General features: G+C 38.7%; 1 protein-coding gene across 1 annotated transcript in view; it reads right to left on the reverse strand.

The window, feature by feature from the left end:
• Positions 1 to 23,785, reverse strand: part of FMN2 (formin 2) — a 330,212-nt gene that overhangs the window by 277,712 nt on the left and 28,715 nt on the right. Inside the window, exon 2 of the mRNA XM_055146884.1 lies at positions 23,374 to 23,540. Coding sequence (XP_055002859.1) covers positions 23,374 to 23,540 — 167 coding nt within the window. The remainder of the gene's footprint in view (positions 1 to 23,373; positions 23,541 to 23,785) is intronic.

Below are 23,785 nucleotides of genomic sequence, written 5' to 3' on the forward strand. Positions count from 1 at the left end.
TATTATGTAGATAAAGGCATATTTTCATCATTTGTTTGTTGCCAATTCAGGAAGTTAGGGGAGGGAAGCTTAGGGGAGGGAGGGTAGGAGGGAGGGATGAGAACTAACAAAGAGAGAGAAGGAGAGAGAGAGAGAGAGAGAGCCATCCAAAAGAAAAAAGCCAAAATGAAGTCAGTAGACTCCCAAAGGTGACTTTTGTGAGCAAAGAGGAGAGAGTTGTTCACTTTCTCCTGATCTACCTCTGACTCCCTGGGACTGGCTGGGAAGGCTGCGACTGATAAAGTCTGAAATGAGCCCCTGTCAGCCCCACACCTAAATCTGCTTGGCATAGGAGTTGATCCCTGTCACCTAATTTCTCGGGAAACGAAGGACTCAGGTTGGAGTGAGGAATTGCTCTTTGCAGAAGGGGAAAGTCACTCCTTGACATGGAAACCCAGTACCAGGATTTCCAGGTACTTTGTCCTGTCTCACAGAAAATAATTTTAGGAGTAGATAAGTAGTGAAGAAAAAAACGGAATTTATTTGGAGGGTTTTTAGTAAGGGGAAGGAGAAAGAGAAAGTGAGAGCAAGAGTAATGCATTCAAGTGAGAACGTGGGCTTCTCCAAAGGCAGAGAGAGCACCTGCACACATCCCATCATTAGAGATGAAGGCATTAGATATGAAAGTATACATCTCAAGAGGGGAGATGCAGGCACCACATGTGCTCTGCTACCACAGTGCTCAGCCACTTGGGCACATGCAACACATGGTTTCTGCGTGCCCTTCTTTTGTTCAAGGTGGCTTTTATAGGGTTTTCCCCAAGGTGCCGTAGGGTTTTCTAGATAGGTATGACTCGGTTGGTAAGGTGGTTGCCAAGGCGGGGTGAGTTGAATGTTAAAATGGCCATCTTTGAAATTCCTTTCCTGGCCTTTGTTCCTGCTGGAGCTTCTCTTGAGCAGGTTCCAGCCTTTTCTTTGTCTATTACTGGTGCCAAGTGTGGGTTTATCAAGACTTAGTTCCTGTGCTCACATGTGGGCCCTGATGGACTTAGGACTAGGTGGTTTTATTGCATCCTAGGAATTCCATTGCCATGGGGGCCCATCCTGTCAACCTGGCTTCATTAAAACAAACAAGAAACTTTTTGACAAAAGGAAGATTTTTTTTAACTTTTTACTTTTTGTTGTCTATTCAATAAAAATTTAGTGTTTATTACATGAGCTTATTGAGCATTTGATGTCTAACAACATCAAAAAAAACAGTGCAAACAACTTTAAATGGCCTCATTAAATGATCCATTTTTGTTAAATGATCCATTTTTGTTAAAAAGGCCGATTTTAATTTAAGAAAAGGAGTTTTGTTTTGTTTTGTTATTATGGTGAGGGATGTGGGAACAGAGAGATTGTATAGACGTAAAGAGAGTTAAAGAAGAAATAAAAAGATCCCTCAAAATAAATGAGAAGAAACAAACTACCAGAACTTATGGGACACAGAAAATGCAGTAGTATTAAGGAGAAATGCATGGAAATACAGGTCATATTAGGAAAGAAAAAATTGCCCAAATCAATATTCTAAACACTCATTAACTTAGAAAAGAAATAGCAAGTGAATCTCAAAATTAACAAAGAGAATAAAAACTAGAGCAAAAAGTAATGATAGAGAAATCAATACAAAGATCCAATAAAACAATGAGTTGCTTCTTTGAAACTATAAACAAGATAGACAAGCCTTTAGCTTGACACTTATTAAAGAAAGTTTGAAAAAAATAAAATGATCAGAGATGAAATGGAAGAAATTATAACACACTCCACAGAAAAACAAACCATCTTAAAAGGTTATTACATACATCTCTGTGTTGCTAAGGCTGGTGAACCAAGAAGAGATTGATGAAATTTCTAAAAGCATATAACATCCCAAAACTAAAAAATATGATATAGAAAACCTGAATAGTCTGATCAAAAGCAAGGAAATTGTAACAGTAATTTAAAATTCCCCCCAAGGGGTCTGAAACTATAGTACAGAAGAGGGTAGGGCATTTGCTATGCACACAGCTGACTTGCATTAGATCTCGGCATCCCATATGTTCCCCCACGCACCACCAAGAGTAATTTTGGAGTAAGCCCTGAGCATCACTGGGTGTGACCCAAAAAGCCAAAAAATAAAAATAACAAAATCTCCCAAGAATAAAATCCCTTGAATCCATCTTTGCCCATCCCTGGAAGATGATCCCATGCTTCAGCCACTGTTGGTGGGCCTACCAGAGGAACAAACTACCTTAGTTGTGAGTGCCCCTAACTTAATAGATGCACACAACTGCATTCCTGAGTGGAAGACCTGGATGCTCTCAACCTGAAGCCATTTTGTAATACCCTATTCTCCTTCCCCAGAAGCTATTCTTCACCTCACATCATCATTTACCTTCTAGAAAACCACAAGTAATCACTATAGACTCAGCCTACCCCAAAGACTGCCCTGATTTAAATCATGGAACCACCCAAGGTTTCTTTTGTCCCCACTGAGTCTTACTACCTCCCATCCCATCCAACCTCTTCTGGCAGCTGCATCCTTAGACCCTGAGTGGCCACTGGCTGGCTGCAGTCTTTGCCTGCAGGTCAAAGGTCCCACTCCACATTGCTGCTTTTTCACTAAGTCAGAATCCCCTTTTCCATCTTTACTTCTTTACATCTTTGTCCTGCCCAACTCCCCCAACATCATTTCCCTGGTTGCTTGGCCTTTGGGTTCTGAGAGATCCTGCTCCCATAGGCAGGTATCAACAAGGTCAAGATGCATCATTATTTGTAGATTGAATTCTTTCTCAGGTTCATAAAGCTAAACAACCACTACATGCTAACTTTCTACATCAACCTCACAGAACAAATGTCTATTCATCACAGTAACCCACAGACTCAGGGATAGTCCCCTGGATGCCTCAGGGACATATTGCAAACTGAATTTATTTCTAGCTCCAGCTACCTATCTCATCAGGGAAAACTCTGCAGGACAGTGGTGCTAAAAAATAATCATAGTACACTAAATAAAAGCTATAAGGGAGGCAGGGCCACTGACACATATGTACTCTGAAATATACATCCAGGATTCAAAACAACAAAACAGAAACATAAAAAATTTGCTAGGTTAAGCTGAACAGGGAATAGTAAGAGAAATACTTATTTGAAACCCTAACAGAGAGATCTCTCAAGGTGTGTGTGTGTGTGTGTGTGTGTGTGTGTGTGTGTGTGTGTGTGTTAGGAGTGGGGGCAGTATAGAATAACACTGGGTTGTCCTTTCTCCCTTATTGCAGGGAGCTTAGGTTTATTTGGATATATCCATCATTATAGTGCTCCCAAGGCACTTGCATTGGTCTGTGTTTAACTTTTGCTCTGTGTTCTACTTCCCCTGTTAATCACCTGTATCCCCAAATCAGACCCTGTGAGGTCTTATAAGGTCAGATCCTTTTAAGGACTCTGGGTTTTGTATTTGTAACTGAACCATTAGTTTTCTCTTTCATTTATGGCCTTTCCATAGTTTACTTTAGAGCAATGTCCTTTTTGTATAGACACAGGAAGACAGTTAATGCTATGCTTTTGTAACTTGGGAGTTAATTGACTCCAAATAATATTTACTCTGTCATATTACTCAACTAGAGCCTCAGTTGCACTTAGGTACTAGCACCCCAAAAGCAGGGTCTCAACAAAGGGACTGGATGGACCCAGGGCAAGCTGTTAGCTACCCTGGCATTAAAACAGGACAGGTCAAGTTCCATAAAACTTATAATAAGTTAAGAGCACAGTCATGGACAAATTTTGACTCAACCCAAAGAGAAGTGACTGGAAAAAGACCCATCTAGGGTTAGGAAGGACTAACCTGGCCTGAGGAGTATAGTCTGGGATCTAAAGTGAGATGTTCCTAGGAGAGCCACCCTTTAAGCTTATTATATCTCTTTCTGTGTCCATACAAAATGACTAGAAAGATTATTAAGAAGTAAATTTAAGTAATCACATAAGTACCGAAACAAATCACATAACACTATCAGATGAGACCCATATGACCAGAAGATAATGGGGGAATATGACTTTAAAGAAAAAAATGAACAAATCAAAAACCTCATCAAGAATAAATTTATTCTGCTAGATTAGCATTAAGATTTGAAGTAACAATATAGAACTTCAGCTTAACATTTTAGACAATCAACAGCGTAGGAATTTCATGGCCATGAAATCATTTTTACAAGAAACACTGAATGAAGTTCCTTAAAAGACAAGATAAATTACACAGATAGATGTAAAAAAATGATGACTATAAATTTCATTATCTCAATAATTTCTTGATGTCAATGACCTGGACTCACCAATCAAAAGACAGAGTAGCAGGATAAGCCAAAAACAGAGTCAAACTTTCTACTGTGTAGAGGAGACATACCTGAACAGTATGGGTAAACACAGTCTCAAAGTCAAAGACTAGAAAACAATCTTACAGACAAAGAATTCCTTAAGAAGGCAAGGGTGGCACATAGACAAGACAGATGTCAAATTTAAACAAAAGTAAATTAGCAAATAAGGCATCTACACATCAAGAGGATATGAACATCAGAACAGAGAATGATGAAGAAATTAAGCTTTTTCAACTATAGTAAGAGAAAGTTTATGAAAAGAGGAAAGTGGTCATATGAGCTTAACAGCGGGGTGATAACAGATTTCTGACTGTGTTTTGAATTTCTCTTGTGTTATGCCAGAAGGGAGGAAAAGAGTAGGTTGGTTAGAATTCTAAGCATAGCACATGAATTAAAAATAAGTATTAGAGAAAGTGGATAAGATTTGCTGACTGGTAAGATATATTAAGACTTCTTTCAACTTGAAAATAATGAATAAATTATAGCATTAATTTTCAAAAAAATATTAATGACATTTTAAAATAAAATCAGAAATTACTGAAATTTATTATATGGACTAATAAAACTATATAATTTATAGATTTATAAAATTACTTATACTGAGTAATAAAATATTCTATAGCTATAAGCCAGAAGCTCTTGAAACTTATTATATGTAATAATAAAGACAAAGAGCCAAATTTTATCCTAAGAAAAAAAGAATATGGGAGGCACTTCCATTTCCCAACTGTAAATTGTACAATAAAGCCTTAATTACCAAGAAACTGTGGTACTGAATTAAGGACAGACTATCAGATCAATGACACAGAAATGAGAGCACGAAAATAGGCCCTCAACTATATAGTTATAAAATCTTTGACAAAGAAGCTAAGAGTATGAAGTGGAGGAAGGAAAACTTCTTCAGCAAACCTCTTCAGATGCTGGGAAAACTGGCAAGTGACATGTACAAAAATGGACGATGTCCCTTTCTCACATCATGCACAAAAGTAATTGTCAAGGTGTCTGGCTGGGAGGTGGAAGGAAGTCTGGAGTAAGTGGTGGAAGATGGGGATGCAGGGTTGTGAAACTGAACGTGGGAATATTGTCCACCTAAACAACCATTGTGAAAATGTAAAAAAAAAAGTTGTCAAAAAAAAGGATCAAAATAAAATAATTTTAAAAATTTAAGAGAAAGACGTGTTGATTTAAACCAAAACTACTTGAAAGACCTAATGATAGCTACTGAGAAGCTTTAACTAAGGAAGTGCTGTGTCAAAAGAGTAAAAATATTCCTTTAACTTCACCAACATCAGCATCTCAGACAGGAAATTCCTTTTTTATAATGTTATATTAACCTTAATTAGCTATGAATCACCTTCACTTGGAGACATAAAGCCACAAATGCTAATTAGTTAGCAATGTATAAAAATGTGTCCATTTCCCTTTAATTTAAAAAATGTACTACTGAATTCATTACTTAAAAAACAAAACTTGAAGCCGAGTTTAGACTCACATCTCAACCTCCATTACTTAATTCTGAATAGGACAGCTTGGCTATCCCAAACACATTAGGCCAATAGCTCACTAGCGTATCCAATCGATATACTCTCTAAACTCACCAAAATTAGTGCAAACACAAGAATCTGAACAAGCCTAGTGCAAAAGAGCACAACACCTAAGCTGCACTAGAGGTCTCTCATAAGTCACAGAGGAGCACCGAAGAGGAATTTAGCATTCTTGAAGAAGAAAACAGAGACCATCATTGACAGAGCTCATCTATATTCCTCCCTCAAAGCAAGAGGGGGACATTGAATGTGAACTGAAGGGACCCACCTCCATACTGCCATAGCAAATGAGGAAATGGTGCAGATCCCCACCATGAGGAATGGATGAGGAAAAGAGCAAAGAAACCTCAAAAGGAAACACCCACAAATACAAGCTCTCATATAAAGATTTTAGAGATGAAATGTTGAGGATGTTCAATGAGTTCAAAGAAATGGTGGAACAGGCATTCAGTAAATTAAGGGAGAATATGAAGGAAACAATGGAATGGGCAGCCAATAAAATACACGAAGAAATGAGAACAGAAAAAAGAAGGCTGCAAAAAGAAATGTCACTAATAAAGAATTTGGTAAATGAAGTTAGAAACTCAGTGGGAGCCCTCAATAATCGAATGAAAACAGCCAAAGACAGAATCAATGACCATGAAGATGAACTGTAGAAAGCATACCGCCAACAACATATAATGGAAAAAGACCCCAAAATACCGCAAGAGCAAATAAGAGACCTAAGGGATAAATTCAAAGGAACAATATAAGAACCATGGGAGTACCAGAAGGACAGGGAGCAACCCCAATGAAGTAGTAACAGTTAAAGATATCATTGCTGAGAAGTTCCCAGAGCTGGAGAATGCAGGCATCCAAATCCAAGAAGCCCAAAGTGTACCAGCTAAAAGAGACCCTAATAAAAAGACTCCAAGACATATCATAGTCAGAATGATGATTACCACAGATAAAGACACAATACTGCAAGCAGCACGGTGAAAGAAGGAAATCACATACATGAGAGCAACCCCAAGATTTACAACAAACTTATCAGAGGAAACCGTCCAAGCCCAAAGACAGAGGTGGGATATAATGAAAAAAACTCAATGAAATGAACATCTCACCAAGAATACTTTATCTGGATAGACTGTCACTCAGATTAAAAGGAACAGTACACTATTTCATGGGTAAACAATAGCTCAGATTCTTTGCAGACCCAAAGCCAACCTTAAAAGGACTAAAGAGGCAACTGTAAAACAAGACAAACCCCTACAAGCACAAGAAACCTCTACAAAAAGATGATACATAACACCATGATAATAATTTCTTTCAATGCCAATGGATTAAATGCACCAATTAAGAGACACAGAGTAGCAAATGGATTAAAAAATTTAATCCAACATTCTGCTCCAACAAAAAACACATCTGAACAGTCAAAGCAAATAGAGACTCAAAGTAAAAGGATAGAAAAAAATCCTCCAAGTAAACAACTACTTAAAAAAAGGCAGGGTGGCCATACTAGTATCCAACAACATAGATTTCAGGGTGAAAAATATTAGAAGGGAGGGCAAAGGCCATTTTTTAATAATCAAGGGATATGTACATTAGGAAGAAATCAAACTCCTAAACATATATGTGCCCAATGAAGGGCCAGCAAAATATTTAAAACAGCTGCTAGTAGACTTCAAGGAGGACATTGATAGCAACACAATAGTAGCTGGAGACTTCAACACTGCCTTATCACCTCTTGATAGATCAACAAGGCTAAAACTCAGCAAGGAAATACCAAAAACCAATAAAAACTAAGAAGAAATAAAAGCCTGCGATCTTCCTGGATGTTATATATATGTGTGTGTGTATATATATATATATATATATATATACACATATATATATTAGTCCAATGTAAGTTCATTCCATCAAAGACTCACAATTCCATACTTCTGGCTTTTGAGATGAAAGAAAGAAGTTTACAAGAATTCAAATCACATCAATAGAGCTAATTAATATTCAATGTGCATTGAGGAGAAGGATAAAAAAGGACAAAAATGTTGGGCTGAGGCAATTCATTTTAACAAAAGTCCAACAAATGAATTCAAAATTCTGAAGAAAAAAAATCTGAATTATCCAACACTGTTTGCCAAATGGGTGATTAAAAAGCACAAGTCCAAGAAGACAAAAATGAATATTTGTACAGCCTAATCCTCTTAAATGAGGAAAAATATAATGCAAGTAAAAAAAATTCACTTCCTTTAAGAGTATGACTCAATTTTTCTAAACTTCAATTAACTATATTGTTGGAGACTCTCCTCAGATCCACGGAAGCACTGCTAGCACTTCCTTTAAATTCAAAAAACCTTGTAGTGAGAGAAAAATAAGTTACCATAATTACTTTTGCATAATTATTCTTAAGTATAATGAGGAGTGAAGGACAAGAAAGTCATCTCTTTTGCCATCTAAAATAAAATTCACAGTTGCATTTATGTGCATGGAGAACTATTACTAATGGTGTTATAAACCATAAAATCTCAGTTTAAAATTTAAAAATATGCATAAAACACATATTATAAATGTACTAAATCACAGATCAGAAAAATAAAAATATCTTATGATATACAGACTTAAACTAACATGCACTAAAACACTGACTTAACTACCATAGATTTAGTTATAAAGCCACTCAGTAATAATCAGGTACAAATTACTATGAATTTCAGAGGCAAAAATTAATATGGAAGGGACCAAGGACTTAGTACAGGGGTTTCAGTAGTTAAGAAACATGCTTTATGGGTACTCAAGCATTGTATGACTAAAACACAAGCATGAAAGTTTGTAAGTCTGTAATTGTACCTCACTAATAAAAAAAAAAAAACATGCACCCTACCCCCAGCACCACATGGCCTCCTTTACTGGTGTGGATTCAAAGACCACACCAGTGGCTCAGGTAAGCCTGACATGGGGCCTAAGCAGCACCACATTCTTAAATTCTCACATGGATCAAGCAGCCTGGTTGGACAAGTACCACTAGGAGTGGACACGCTGGGCACTGTTTTGGAGGCTAATAGACATAAATAAATTAATAAATAAATGTGACAGAGACCTTTTTAAAATACAGAGAATTTTTTTTAATAAATTTATTTATTTTTAATTAATGAATCACCATGAGGGTACAGTTACGGATTTATACACATCTGTGCTTATGCTTCCCCCATACAAAGTTCGGGAACCCATCCCTTCACCAGTGCCCATACTCCACCACCAGTAAACCCAGCATCCCTCCCATCCTCCCCAATCCCATCTCCCCACACCCCACCCTGTCACTGTGGCAGGGCATTCCCTTCTGTTCTCTCCCTCTAATTAGCTGTTGTGGTTTGCAATAAAGGTGTTGAGTGGCCACTGTGCTCAGTCTCAAGCCCTCATTCAGCCCACAACTCCCTTCTCCCACATGGCCTTCGACTACATTATAGTTGGTGATCCCTTCTCTGAGTTGCCCTTTCCCCAGAATGTGAGGCCAGCCTCCTAGCCATGGAGTCAACCTCCTGGTAGTTGTTTCTACAATTCTTGGGTGTTAGTCTCCCACTCCGTTATTCTGTATGTCATAGATGAGTGCAATCTTTCTATGTCTGTCTCTCTCTTTCTGACTCATTTCACTTAGCATGAAACTTTTCATGCCGATCCACTTAAATAAAAAATTTGTGACCTCCTTTTTTCTAACAGCTGCATAGTATTCCATTGTATAGATGTACCAAAGTTTCCTCAACCAGTCATCCGTTTGGGGGCATTCGGGTTTTTTCCAGATTCTGGCTATTGGAAACAGTGCTGCGATGAACATACATGTGCAGATGTTGTTTCGATTGTACTTTTTTGCCTCTCTGGGATATATTCCCAGCAGTGGTATTGCTGGGTCAAATGGGAGCTCAATTTCTAATTTTTTGAGAATCGCCCATATTGTTTTCCAGAAGGGCTGAACCAGTCGGCATTCCCACCAGCAGTGTAGAAGGGTCCCTTTCTCTCCACATCCTCTCCAACAGCGGTTGCTTTTGTTCTTTTGGATGTGCGCTAGTCTCTGTGGTGTGAGGTGGTATCTTGTGGTTGTTTTGATCTGCATCTCTCTGATGATTAGTGATGTAGAGCACTTTTTCATGTGCCTTTTGGCCATTCGTATTTCTTCCTTGGTAAAGTTTCTGTTCATTTCTTCGCCCCATTTTTTGATGGGGTTGGATGTTTTCTTCTTGTAGAGTTCAACCAGTGCTTTATATACCATTGATATCAACCCCTTATCTGATGAGTATTGTGTAAATATCCTTTCCCATTCAGTGGATAGTCTTTGGATTCTGGTCACTGTATCTTTTGCGGTGCAGAAGCTTTTTAGTTTAATGTAGTCCCATTTGTTGATCTCTGTTTTTACTAGATTGCTTACTTCTGTGTCACCTTTGAAGATACCTTTATCTTCAATATCGTGGAGGGTTTTGCCGACCTTGTCTTCAATGTACCTTATGGTTTGTGGTCTAATGTTGAGGTCTTTAATCCATTTTGATCTGACTTTTGTGCATGGTGTCAGATCAAGGTCTACGCCCATTTTTTTGCATGTGGTTGTCCAGTTGTGCCAGCACCATTTGTTAAAGAGGCGTTCCTTGCTCCACTTCACATCTCTTGCTCCCTTATCAAAGATTAGATGATCATACATTTGGGGTTGTGTGTAAGGGTATTCCACCCTGTTCCATTGGTCTACGGCTCTGCCTTTGTTCCAGTACCATGCTGTTTTAATTGTTACTGCTCTGTAGTAAAGATTGAGGTTGGGGAGGGTGATGCCTCCCATCGTCTTTTTCCCAAGAATTGTTTTAGCTATCCTTGGACGTTTGTTGTTCCATATGAATTAAAATACAGAGAATTTTTTAAAAATATTAAATAACTATTTTTCACACGGAATCATGTAGCCCTAAATAGGGAGAACATAAAATTCAATCAATCCTGGTATAAAGAATGCCTACTAATACATGGAAAAAATTTAAAACCATACATGTTTATAGTCTGCAAATAAGGAAATAAACCATATCCACTTATGTTGGACTACAGTTCCAGTCATTATAGGGTTAACATTGGTCTGTCCTTTCTCCTCCCACAAGAAGTTTAGACTAATTGAATTATTCCACCATAGTGCTCAAGAGGCACACCCAAATCCATCAGGGCACTCCCAAATCCTCTGTGTTATTTTTACCCTCTCTTCTGTGCTCTTCCCCTGTCTATCACAATATCTCCAAATCACACACCATAACCTATAAAGTCCAAACTTCTGATGGTACTGGATTTTGTGTATATAAGTGAAATACTGCTTTCCTCTTTCCTTTATTTCTTTTGCATAATTTATTTTAGAGCAATGTTTCTTTTGTATAGACACAGAAAGACCATAAATGCTATTCTTCTGTAATATAGGAGTTGACTTTGAATAATATTTACTCCTGGGTATCCATTATATTTACTTGATTTAAGCCTCAGTTCCCTTAGATTCACCTTAGTTCCTAACACCCCAAAAGGTAGATCCTTCCAAGGGACTTGGATAGACACAGGGCAATACAAAACCTATCCCAGCTTCAAAAAGGGACAGCCTAAATTCCATAAGAAATATGATAAATTAAGAGCACAGTCATGGAACAAACTCTGCCATGACCCAAAAGAAGTAACTGAATAAGGACCCTATTGGGGTTAGGAAAAACTAACCTGGCCTACGAAATGTAGTCTAGGATATAGCAAGATATCTCCAGGAAAAGTCACTCTTTAAATTTAATCCAGGGTATAGATAAAGTCTGTATTCAGAACCAGGGATAGGGTTAGGGATATGTGTGTGTGTGTGTGTGTGTGTGTATGTATAATATGTATCAAGTGGGCACTGATGGATTTGCCTTCACAATCTACAGTATCACACTGCTTTTCATATCCTCTCTATATCCATTCTAGAAGAATATAGAAAGATGTGGAAAAGGGAGAATTAGAAAAATAATGAATAATGAGGTAATTAGAATATTAAAATCAAGAGTAGCAAATAGATTAAGAAGATTGTCAATGTGCTCCAAAGCAAAGTTCTAATATAGTCAATCCCCCAACCAATTAATGTCCAAGAATATCCATAACCACCGCATTCTCCATTTCTTTCCCTTAAGCTGTTTACAAGATCATTATATATATATATGTATATATACATATATATATAAACATTGATCATTTGAGAATATACTTTATTCTCTAGTTCGGCATTCTTCACCCTTTAACACCTGTCTTGCATAGTAGTTGATGGACTGAATTTCAACACCTATAGACCAATACAGTACTTAGATGTGGGACTGGATTGAAGAACATTGCCCTAGTTCTTCCTTTCCTCGGGTATTAAGGTTGTCCTTACAGCTCTCTTCTTCATTATACCAAGCCAGATGTTCATAGTTATGCCAAGTACTTTTGAGAAATGCTTTATAAAAAATTCCCTTAAATTTTTAATATATCACAGATGTAGGCACTATTATTAAGCATGAAAAAAATTAAACTATGACTTTGTGTAAATGTCCTCAAACTACCACTATTCTCAAATGGCATCATTCTATATTTAGAAAATCCTAAAGACTCTGCAGAAAAGCTCCTGGAAACAATAGGTTTGTATAGGAGAGTGGCAGGTTACAAAATCAATACCCAAAAGTCATGGCTTTTCTATACATAAGTAATGGAAGAGAAAAAAAAGATATCTAAAAAATAGATTCACATTCACAGAGTGCCTCAGAAAATCAAGTAGCTTGGATTTTAAGTAACTTTAAACTAAATTTTAGCTAATTTTCAGCTTAACTACAGAGGTTAAGGACCTGTACGAAGAAAACTACAAAACACTACTTCAAGAATAAAAGAGGACACTAAGAAATGGAGAAGACACATTCCCTGTTCATGGATAGGGAGAATTAACATTGTCAGAATGGCAATGTTCCCCAAAGCATTGTGTACATTCAGTGCATTCCCATTAAGGATACCCATGACATTTTTCAAAGAAAAATGACAAAACATTCTTGAAATTCATATGGGGCAATAAACCCCCACTAATAGCTAAAACAATCCTTGGGAAAAAGAAGATGGATGACATCACCTTCGCCAATTTCAAACTATATTACAAAACAATAGTAATTAAAACAGCATGGTATTGGAACAGAAACACATCCACAGACCAATGAAACCGAGTTGAATATTCTGACAAAGACTCTCAAATCTATGATCACTTAATCTTTGATAAAGGAATAAGAAATGTGAAGTGGAGCAAGCAAAGCCTCTTCAACAAGTGGTGCTGGCAAAACTGGACAGCTACATGTAAAAGAATGAACTCAGATGTCTGTATAACGCCACTCACAAAAGTAGATCAAAATGGATTAAAGACCTCAATATCAGACCTGAATTCATAAGGCTCCTGGAGGAAAATATAGGCAGAACCCTACAAAATATTGAAGCTAAAAGCATCTTCAAGGATGAAACACCAGTGACCAAGCAAGTGGAAACAAAGATAAACTAATGGGACTACATTGAACTAAAAAGCTTCTGCACCTTAAAAGAAAGAGTCACTAAAATACAGAAAGAGCCCACGGAATAGGAAAAAATATTTACCCAATACCCCTCAGATCGGGGCCTAATATCCAGGATATAAAAGACACTGGTAGAACTTTACAAGAAAAACACCCTCAGCCCCATAAAAAAAATGGGGAGAAGAAATGAACAGAAACGTCCTCAAAAAAGAAATTCAAATGGCAAAAAGGCACATGAAAAAATGCTCTATATCACTAATCATCATGGAGATGCAAATCAAAACAACAATGAGGTACTATCTTACATAACAGAAACTGGCACTCATCAGTATGAACAAGAACAACCGGTGCTGGTGCAGATGCAAGGAGAAAGGGACTCTCATTCATTGTTGGTGGGAATGCTGAGTGGTCCAGCCTTTTTTAGAAAACCATTTGGAAATTCCTCCAAAAACTAGAAACTGAGCTCCCATATGTCCCGGCAATACCACTCCTGGGAATATATCCCAGAGATGCAAAAAAGACAGTAGAAATTACATCTGCACTTGTATGTTTATTGCTGCACTGTTCACAATAGCCAGAATCTGGGAAAAAACCTGAGTGGCCAAGAACAGATGACTGGTTAAAGAAATTTTGGTACAACTACATAATGGAATACTATGCAGCTATTAGAAGAGATGAAATGACGAAATTTGTATATAAGTGGATGGACATGGAGAGTATCATTCTAAATGAAACTAGTTAGAAAGAGAAGGACAGACATAGAAAGACTGTACTCATTTGTGGAATATAAAGTAACATAGTATGAGACTAACACCTAAGCACAGGAGAGATAAGGGCCAGAAGGATTGCTCCATGGTTTGGAAGTCAGCCTCACTTGCTGGGGAAAAAGGCATTTGGGATGGAGAAGGGACCACTAAGCAAATGATGTTTGGAGGGATCGCTTAAAATGAAAGATGCGTGCTGAAAGTTGACTAACGACCAAACATGATGGCCTCCTAGTATCTGTATTGCAAACAATAATGCCCAAAAGTAGAGAGAAAGAAGGAAGGTGCCTGCCACAGAGACAGGAGGTGGGATGGAACAGAGATGGTGGGAGGGATACTAGAAACATTGGTGGTGTAAATTGTGCACTGGTGGAGGAAGGATGGGTGCTCTCAGTCATTGTATGACTGAAATTTAATCATGAAAGTTTGTAGTTATATCTCATGGTGATTCAATTTAAAAAAGCAGGTTTTACATGGCAAATGAGAAAAAAAGGCATTCAAAGGAAAAGGAATTGGTCTAGGAGATAGTGGTTAGGGGGCCCAGTATATATGAGCTGGATTCCATCTTCAGATCATGGACCACCCCCCCCTCTCACCCCCACCACACACCAAGTACCAGTAGATTGAAACTTGGAAGCTCCTAGTTGGCTGAAAATTACCAATTGAGCCACTAGGCACCGTGAGCATCACCTGAGAAGTCCTTCCCCCAATACCCCTGCTGCCCCCAATTTTTTTTAAGTAGTTTCATGGGGCAAAGCTGAATCGGTAGAGCACTTGAGTTTGAGCCTGGCACCACCTAGTGAATGTGATCCTAGATGCAACAACAAAATGTGTGATCTCCACCCCACCTCCAATCAAGTATGTGCAAGCACTGCACAGAAGTTTTGAATCCCCAGAAAAGTGTTGCACTTCCAAAAGGCAGCACAAGGAAGCAAGAGAACCCCTCACACCCCAAATATCATAGCAGCATTGATAAAATAACAACAAATAGAAAGGAAGGGAGAAATGAGTCTTTCTAAACACCAGCATTATCTAACAGGCAATGAGCTTCAAACCCATAGTTAGCAAAAGTCTGAGGATGAGTAAGCTTTGCTCATAGACAGCAGGCCAACAGCTCAAAACTTGCAACTACGTGGAATGTCAAAATGACATAGTAATGTCTATACAATAAATATTTAACATTAGTTAAAATAATGCTTTTTTTGCACATAAGGATTTGGAAGCCATTTGAATTTTCAAAGAGATAGTTTTACTGTATTCCAACTTACACATAAACGAAGAAGCCATTATTGACAACTCAGTATATAATCGACTAAGTAGCCAGCAATAATATTATGCATGACTTTTGCTAGTTTTAGAACAGCTCTGGGTTAGAAATCTGAGATCACTTGTATCACCTGTCATCCCACTGTTCATCAACTTGCTCAAGTGGGCACCAATAATGTTTCCATATGTCCCTGTTCCATGCTAGTGAACCCAATGGCTTCTGCTTGTTCCAGAAACACGAAGAGCCTCAAATGGTTCACTTACGATCTTGACGAAGAAGTCTGACCATTTCATACGTGGGCAGCCACATGGTCTTTTGACATCCCATGGAATCCACTCAGTAACAGCTCTGGTCCAGCAGTAATCTCTAAATTACAGTACTTGTCCAGTTTATCTGATTTTTGACGTCTTGGCAAAGGAGTTAGCGTCCATCCCTGATTCTTGATTGTCGGTGGAGGTTGGAATTCCAGATTCCTTCTCTCACTTGAGTAATCCAAGCATAGTTCTTTCAATTCCTCTTTGGGATACCCGAGTAATGCTCTCATCCTGTTTTCAAAGGCCCAGGTCTCTGAGGCGTATGTTAGTGCAAGAAGAATGGTGGAGTCAAAAAGATGTGCCCAGACCCGGAGGTTCTTCATCCTCTTCACCACTCCTTCAATGTTCTTGAAGGAGTTCCATGCCTCTCTCTTCCTCCTGAGCAGTTCAGGTGCCAGGTCGTTTGTCATGTTGAGTTCTTGACCTACATACACATAACTGCTGCATTCAGAGATGTTCGTTCCGTTGAGGGCAAATGGAACATCAGGAATTAGTCTGTTCTCATGAACATTGTCTTCATGAGATTCAGCTGCAGTCTGACCTTTCTATACTCAGAGTCAAAGTTGGCCAGCATTTCTGCCGCTTGGCTGATATTTGGTGTTACTAGAAGGATGTCATCAACAAAGTGGAGGTGGTATAGTTGTCTATCTTCACTCCCATTGCTTCCCATTCTAGTTGTTGTACGATGTTCTCGAGGGTGGCACTGAAGAGTTTCGGTGAAATGGTGTCACCCTGCCGAACCCCTCTCTTTACATCGATGATCACTTCTTTGTAGAATGGTGAGATCCTGGTGATGAATCTGTAATACAGCTCACGGAGGATCCTGATGTAGAGTTTGAACGCCCTGCTTGGCTAGAGCTTTGATGACCGCTTCAGTCTCAACAGAATCAAAGGCCTTCTTTAAATCAATGAATGTTAGACAGAGCGGCATTTTGAACTCTCGCAAAACCTCAATGAGCTTGGTCACCCTGTGGATATGGTCAATCGTGCTGAATCCTTTTCAAAACCCGACTTGCACACATGGTTATCCTTCGTCTAGTGTTCTGCCAATCCTATTCAGGACAACTCGAGTGAGATAAAGCTATAGTTGCCGATGTCATGGATGTCTCCCTTCTTGTACAACAGGATGGTCCTGCTGGTTTTCCACTGGGACAGAACCTTGCATTCAGACAGATAGTGTGTGAAGAGCCGAGCCAGTGTTTTGATGAGTATTGGCAGCAGATTCTTCAGATGTTTGGGTCTGACTTTGTCTGGACTGGTGCTGTATGCTTCTTTACCGATGAAATGGCATGTCAGATTTGGTAAGGGAGAACATTGGGAATGACATATCTATCCTGCGGAATTTGGTATGTGGGCAGGTGGACATGGCTATCAAGGAGATCTAAATAGAAGTCGTGGATATCTTTTCCATTGCCCTTCTGGAAGATATGACAGATCCATCAGGACGTCAGAGGGCAGTCATCTTGGTCTTATAGTTGGCAAAGGACAGGCGGGTGTTGTGAATATTTTTCCTGGCTTCTGCTGCATCAGCCATCACTGTGGCTCTTCTGTTTTTGAGGTCTTCCTTTATCACTTCTCTGCACAGCTTTGAGAGCTCGGACATTAGCTTGTGATTGCCTGAGGCTTGCGTCAGACCACAGTGGCAAATGAGCTCCAGAGTTTCTAAAGACAGGCGACTTTTTGTGGCTATCTCTCTCTCTCTGCATTCCTCGCACAATCATGGAGGTGCTGAACCAGTTGATCATATTCCTCATCGATGTTGTCAACATTGGCATCTTCCCGTATTGCTGCAGTAGTGCTAAAGAGCTCCCACTGGGTGTTGTTCTGGGAATTCTCTTCTTAAATTTTGCAGCCCTTTCTCCCTGCTCTGTGAAGTAGAATTTTGCACAAAGGAGAGGGTGATCTGATCTCATTTGGAATTTTGGGACAACATCAACAAAGCCTTCAATTGAATATGATGTGGTCAGTTTCATTGTGGAACTGTCCACCTGGAGACTCCCATGCCCACCATTTAGATTTGGCCTTCTGGAACTGCGAGTTACCATGGATGGTTTGGTCGACATGATGAACCCAGACAGTCTCTCACCCTGTTCATTCCATTTGAAGTCATTGGTCCCAATGTGGAGTTCTTCGGGTGACCTTCTAAGTCCTATCTTGGCATTAAAATCACTGACAATGACCTTGTAGAAAGTGCGGTCTTCTTTATAGAACTTCTCCAGCTCCATGTAGAACTTCTCAATTTCTTCATCGTCGTAGTTGGATGTTGGTGCATAGACAATGAAGATAGAAACCTCCGACAATGATCCGCATCTATTCAAACCTAAGTGTCCGATTCGGGTTGTTAGGCATTTGAACAAATAAATGCTCATGGCCTAGTTCATGTTGACAAGAATACCAACACCAAGGACCCCTCTACTGTCGCCTGTTCTGAGGAAGAGTTCTTCTCTGGTGTCGAAAACGGTTTGATGTGTTCGATGCCTTCTTGTCTTAGTCAATCCAATGATGTCATACTTGGTCTTCTGTGCTTGCACCATCAGGTCCTTGATGGATGCTTCCGATGTCAGCGTACATGAGTTTAAAGTGCAAACAGTCATTTTAGTCCTTCTTTGTTTTGGCAGCCCCGAGATTTTATCAGCCTCTCCCTGTTTGTCCTTTTTAATGTTGCAGTATTGGAGGCTTTTCCAGGATCAGGGGAATGAGGCCCATTGTTGTTACTGTTTTTGGCATATCAAATACGCCACAGGTAGCTTGCCAGGCTCTGTTGTGAGGGTGGGATACTCTCAGTAGCTTGCTGGGTTCTTTGAGAGGAATGGAGGCTTTTAGGGCGGCCTCTAATCACCATTACAGGTGTTCCTATGGTTCACACCATATTTGAACCCCATCAAATATGGTGCGGTAATGATGGAAAATGGGTGGTAAGTGTTTATAATGTGCGCAAGGCCACAAAGCATCCTCGCAGTACAGTATGTGGCCTGGAGTGTGATGACGGTTGGGTAGTGAATTCTCAGATACAAAATAAAACCATCAAAAACAATTGTGAGGAAGCTCTCAGGATATAAATTGATAGACTCTGAGTCGAGTCTCCAGATTAATTTAGTAATATAAATAGAAAGATAGGGTCATTGCTCCCTTAAGGGAACCTTTTGTTTTCATTTCAGGAAAACATAACCTTAAAAGGGCTAAAAGGCCTTGTTAAGGCTAAAATAATTTTTCGAGTGTCGTAGGTCAAATTCTGATCAATAAAAAATTCTGCTAAATATTCATTCTGCTCAATAAAAGGCAAAGTTTTTGTTCCTTAATCAAAGACCAGAGTGGCCCATGTGAAATATAGAAAAAAAAACATGTTCTTCCCCTCTCTTCTGAGCTCTGAAAACTATCTAAAACTTACCATTTAAAAAAATAATCACTTTTTATTCAGGAACACTAAATAGTACAACTAGTAGGATGCTTGCCTTGCAGCAGGCCGACCTGGGTATGATCCACAGCATCCCACATGGCACCTGGGATGCATCTCACAACTACCAGGAGTAGTTCCTGAGTGTAGAATCAGGAGTAAACCCTGAGAATCTCTGGGTGTGGCTCCAAAACAAACAAAATATTTTTTTAAATCCCTTTATATTCTATAGCTTTCAAGACCTTAAACATCTGGTTTATGAGTTCTTTCTGACCCGTCTCAGTAATTTTCTGCTAAGAAGTATTCAATTTATGCCCTGTTTGCTTGTTTAGATCATACTTGATCCCTTTGTACTTTCCACTTAAACTTCCTGGAATGTCCTTGCCTCAAGCCTCACCTCATCATTCTGTAATGGGTTCCTCTCTATACTCATCCTACCCTTTCCAATTACCATATCATATTTTTAAATTTTATTTCCTTCACATCATTTATTAATATATTATATAAATCCATTGTATTTGGGTTCACTTGATTTTTTAAAATCTCTTCCACTGGGATCTAAAAAAAAAGGTCACAGGACTGTATATGCCCTGTGTTTGCAAGGCCCAAGGTTCTCTCCCCGATGCACAGGATTCCCCGCAAACTACTCTGTATGGCCTTAGTGGTCTCCAGCAATCCCAGGCATGAGCAATGGCCTATTGCAACCAAGAATCAGGCCCATACTCTCTGTCAAGTATTGAGCATTGCCATGAATAACCCCAAGAATTCCTCCCCAACCACAACTGGGGTAGCCGTCCCCCTCAAAGCATAATCCTAAATTTCCCCATTATAAGGAGAATATAAATTTCAGAAGAACAAATATAAATTTCAGAAATTTCTTACTCACTCATATTTCTGGAGTCTGAAACACTGCATATCATGTATTTAGTAAATATTTGCAAGTGAATAAACTTTTATCAAAGTGCAGAATCAGGGTGGGAAGAATGCCAATCATGAGCTTATTACCACAGTGTGTTCTGTCTCCAAGGACACTGGTTCTCAAGAGAACTGTTGGTTAGAAATTCTCCCAGCAGCAATTTTCTAGAAATCTGAAGAGAACCAATTACCAAAATTTCTCTCTCCACAGATAAGTGCATTCTTCCCCATGTCCTGCTAATACTTCCGCTTCAAAAAACTTCCCTTATCAATATCTCTTCCGGGTTTTGGAGAAAGGCCTCAACACTACATACAATGAATGCATAGTTCTGTTTCTGAACTATGGTTTAAGTACATGAAATAACATTTCTTAGTAGATAGTCATCACATGTCTGTTTGTTTCCTGCTAGGGAAAGTAGGACTTGTAACAAATTGAGGAGAAAATACAATCATACAAAGTAAGGGGAAAGAGGGCCTGGAATGATAGTATAGCAAGTAGTGAGTTGTAAGTATCCAACCAGGGCCCTATCCCAGGCACCTTATATGACCTTCTGAATACTAATAGGAGTAAACCTGAGCACATAGCCAAGAGTAAGCCCTGAACAGCACTAAATGTGTCCCAAAAATCAAAAAAAAAGGAAAAAGTAGAGAATCTGGTACTTCTCTTTGGATTATTCCAGTTCCTCAAGTTTTGAGAGACAAAACTGTTTACTAATGAGCCTCAAAGGAAGAAACTGCAGTCAATTTAAAATAGTTGTAAATTAAAGCCAAGAATTAAATATCTAGTATTTGCCTTTGTCTGTACCATATTTGTTTTCACTGATTTGTCATTGATTAGCAATATTCAGAAAGTTAGCTTCATTCCTCATGAATATATAAATTTCCACCCCTTCAATCAAATTTCCAGTGCCATTAAACCACCAAAAATACACTGTTATTCATTACTGCAACCCTTTCCCTCTGATACCCACCAGTTTTCACCAGCATAATAGTTTTGTTGGGTTTTGTTGATTTTTGCTTTACTTATTCATATTCCACATAAGCATGCTATATACCAAGTCTATATGTGTAGATGGATTTTTTGGATCTACTAGTTTTTCAACTACAGGTTGCAATATCATATGGGTCAACTAACTATAAAAAATGTATGTTAAAGTAAATTTCTGTATGATTGTTATAAATGTTTTATTTGTCTGTGTGGAGGGAATGGAGTTGGGGGGCCACACTTGGCCCTGCTCAGGGCTTACTCCTGGCTCTTTGCTCAGATATCACTCCTACAGAGGTTTGGAGGACTATATGGGATACCAGGAATTGAACTGGATTGGCCATCTGCAAGTCATGTGCCCTATCCACAGTACTATCACTTTGGCCCCTATATATCAAATTTGTATACTTATACTCTGAGTATATAAGTATATAAATTAGATATATAGTGAGAGGGGATCAAAATTAGAACAAGTTTAAGAAGTCTGTATCTAGAACACAGCTCTAAGCACGTTTAGCCCACTCTCCTCAGAATCAGTCTCTATAACAAAACACCTGTCCCAAAGGAAGGAAAAAGAAATTCAATGATCTGATTGTTCTTATGGAAGGAAAGCACCTATCTAGCAATGACTAGCTTCTACAACACTCCTTTTGATTAAATAAATAAATAAATACTAAGAAGGATGTTTTAGACCGGGGATGTAGTATAAGTTTTACATGCAAGAGTCCTGCGTTTGATCCACAGAACCGCATAGTTCTAAGAGCACCACTGGGAGTTACCCCTGAGAACTGTCAGTAGCAAGCTCTGAGCACTACCAAGTGTGGCCCAAAATAAAGAATAAATAAAGAAATTTCACAAGCCACAGCACAATCTGTAGAATCTTTTTTAAAATAGGAAGTACCAAAAAGATGACACCATATTTTATGAGATTTATTTTCCTACTACTGAAGGGAGATCAAGAAAGATAACAGGTTAGTTAAAGAAAACATGTTATATAGAGATAATTTACCAATTGTTTTCACACCTTGATTTCCAGGCTCATATTTAGTGTCTTTTAAACTCATGATTATTTCACTCCTTGATCAATAGCATATGTATTTAAGAAAAAAGGTTCAATCAGAAACTGAAACAAATACATCTAACCCAGTTGGATGAGAACCCATTACTCTGCCTCACAAATACTAGGTTCCATGTGAGCAAGCCAAGCAGAACTTTCTAATGAGAAATTCATATATATGAAAAACTTTATATAGCTGGATTTTAGAAGTTTATTCATCATAACCACTGTCATACATGTACACATACCTGAGAAAGATTAGCCACATTCTGGCTTGAAAATGACAATCCAGCTGGGCTGATATTCGTTATGAATTATGAATATGTCTTTTGAATTATTGTTCCGCAGTATTAAATCTCTTGGTGAATGAGAGCTGGGGGAGAGAGCAGACAATGCTGCTTCATGTCAATATTTAGTACATAGATGAATTATGAACGTACTGATATTTCATTCTAGGTCCCATGAAAATCTGTAGTCACAGGGAACAAAATTCAGAAGGGCTGCTGCTGAAGACTAGCAAAGTTAGATGAGCTGCTTTAGAGCCACTTTATAACCCTTACCAATTAAAGCAGGTCACAAAATAGTCAAGAAAGGCCGTCTTTCAATAAAAGAAAACTTGGTAATTAAACTTAAAACACCAGTTTTGTTTTTTAATAAAGGGGATAGGTGCTAAAGAGATAGTACAAAAGTTAGGGTGCTAGTCTTACACACAGAAGACCCCAAATTGATTCCCCAGCACCCCATATGGTTTCCCAAGATTGCCAGGAGTGATGCCTGAGTGCAGAGCCATGAGTAAGCCCTGACCACAACCAGGCATGGCACATAAATCAAAAAAAGAAAAATGAAAGAAGGAAAAAAAGAAAGAGAGAAAGAAAGAAAGAGAGAAAGAAAGAAAGAGAGAAAGAAAGAAAGAAAGAAAGAAAGAAAGAAAGAAAGAAAGAAAGAAAGAAAGAAAGAAAGAAAGAAAGAAAGAAAGAAAGAAAGAAAGAAAGAAAGAAAGAAAGAAAGAAAGAAAAAGAAAGGAAGAGAGAAGGAAAGAAAGGAAGAAAGCAGAAGGAAAGGAAAAAAAGGAAGAAAAAGAAGCATGGAAATAAACATACTAAGTTGCTGGGTGACTGAGGGGAAAAAGGCTTTTGTTACACATTGGTATTTAGAATTACAGGGTCATTAGGCAGACAAATATCACTGCTGCTACTTCGATTGCAATCTGCCTCACATACAAGTAGTTTCTTCTACTTACATCAAACGGAGCTGAACTTGGCTGAACATTCTGATTACATGGTTCCCTGAAGCAGTCACTAAAAGGAAGAAGAAGACCCATGGCAATGATCCGAGAGCAAAACTTCTCTGCTTCTTCTGGAGGCCCGTTTTCCTGCTGGCTGAACAGCTTCTCCAACAGAGTTCGCCCTGCAGATGAAACACGGTTGTTAGGAGGAAGCGCTGGTACATCACCTGGTTCTGAAATCTCCCTGAGGAGACAGACTGGGTAAACAAACAGTGAGCAACACTGTTGCCAAGACTACAAAAGTGCAAAAAAGCAGCCTCTCAAACTCAGAAAAATATGCAGATAAAGACCTGAGAAACGACACAGAAAAGAGTCTTCTCTGTTTTACTCTCTCATTCCTTTTAATAACTATTATACCAAAACAGGA

Source organism: Sorex araneus, chromosome 9 (genome assembly GCF_027595985.1).
Source record: "Sorex araneus isolate mSorAra2 chromosome 9, mSorAra2.pri, whole genome shotgun sequence".
Classification (NCBI taxonomy): Eukaryota; Metazoa; Chordata; class Mammalia; order Eulipotyphla; family Soricidae; genus Sorex; species Sorex araneus.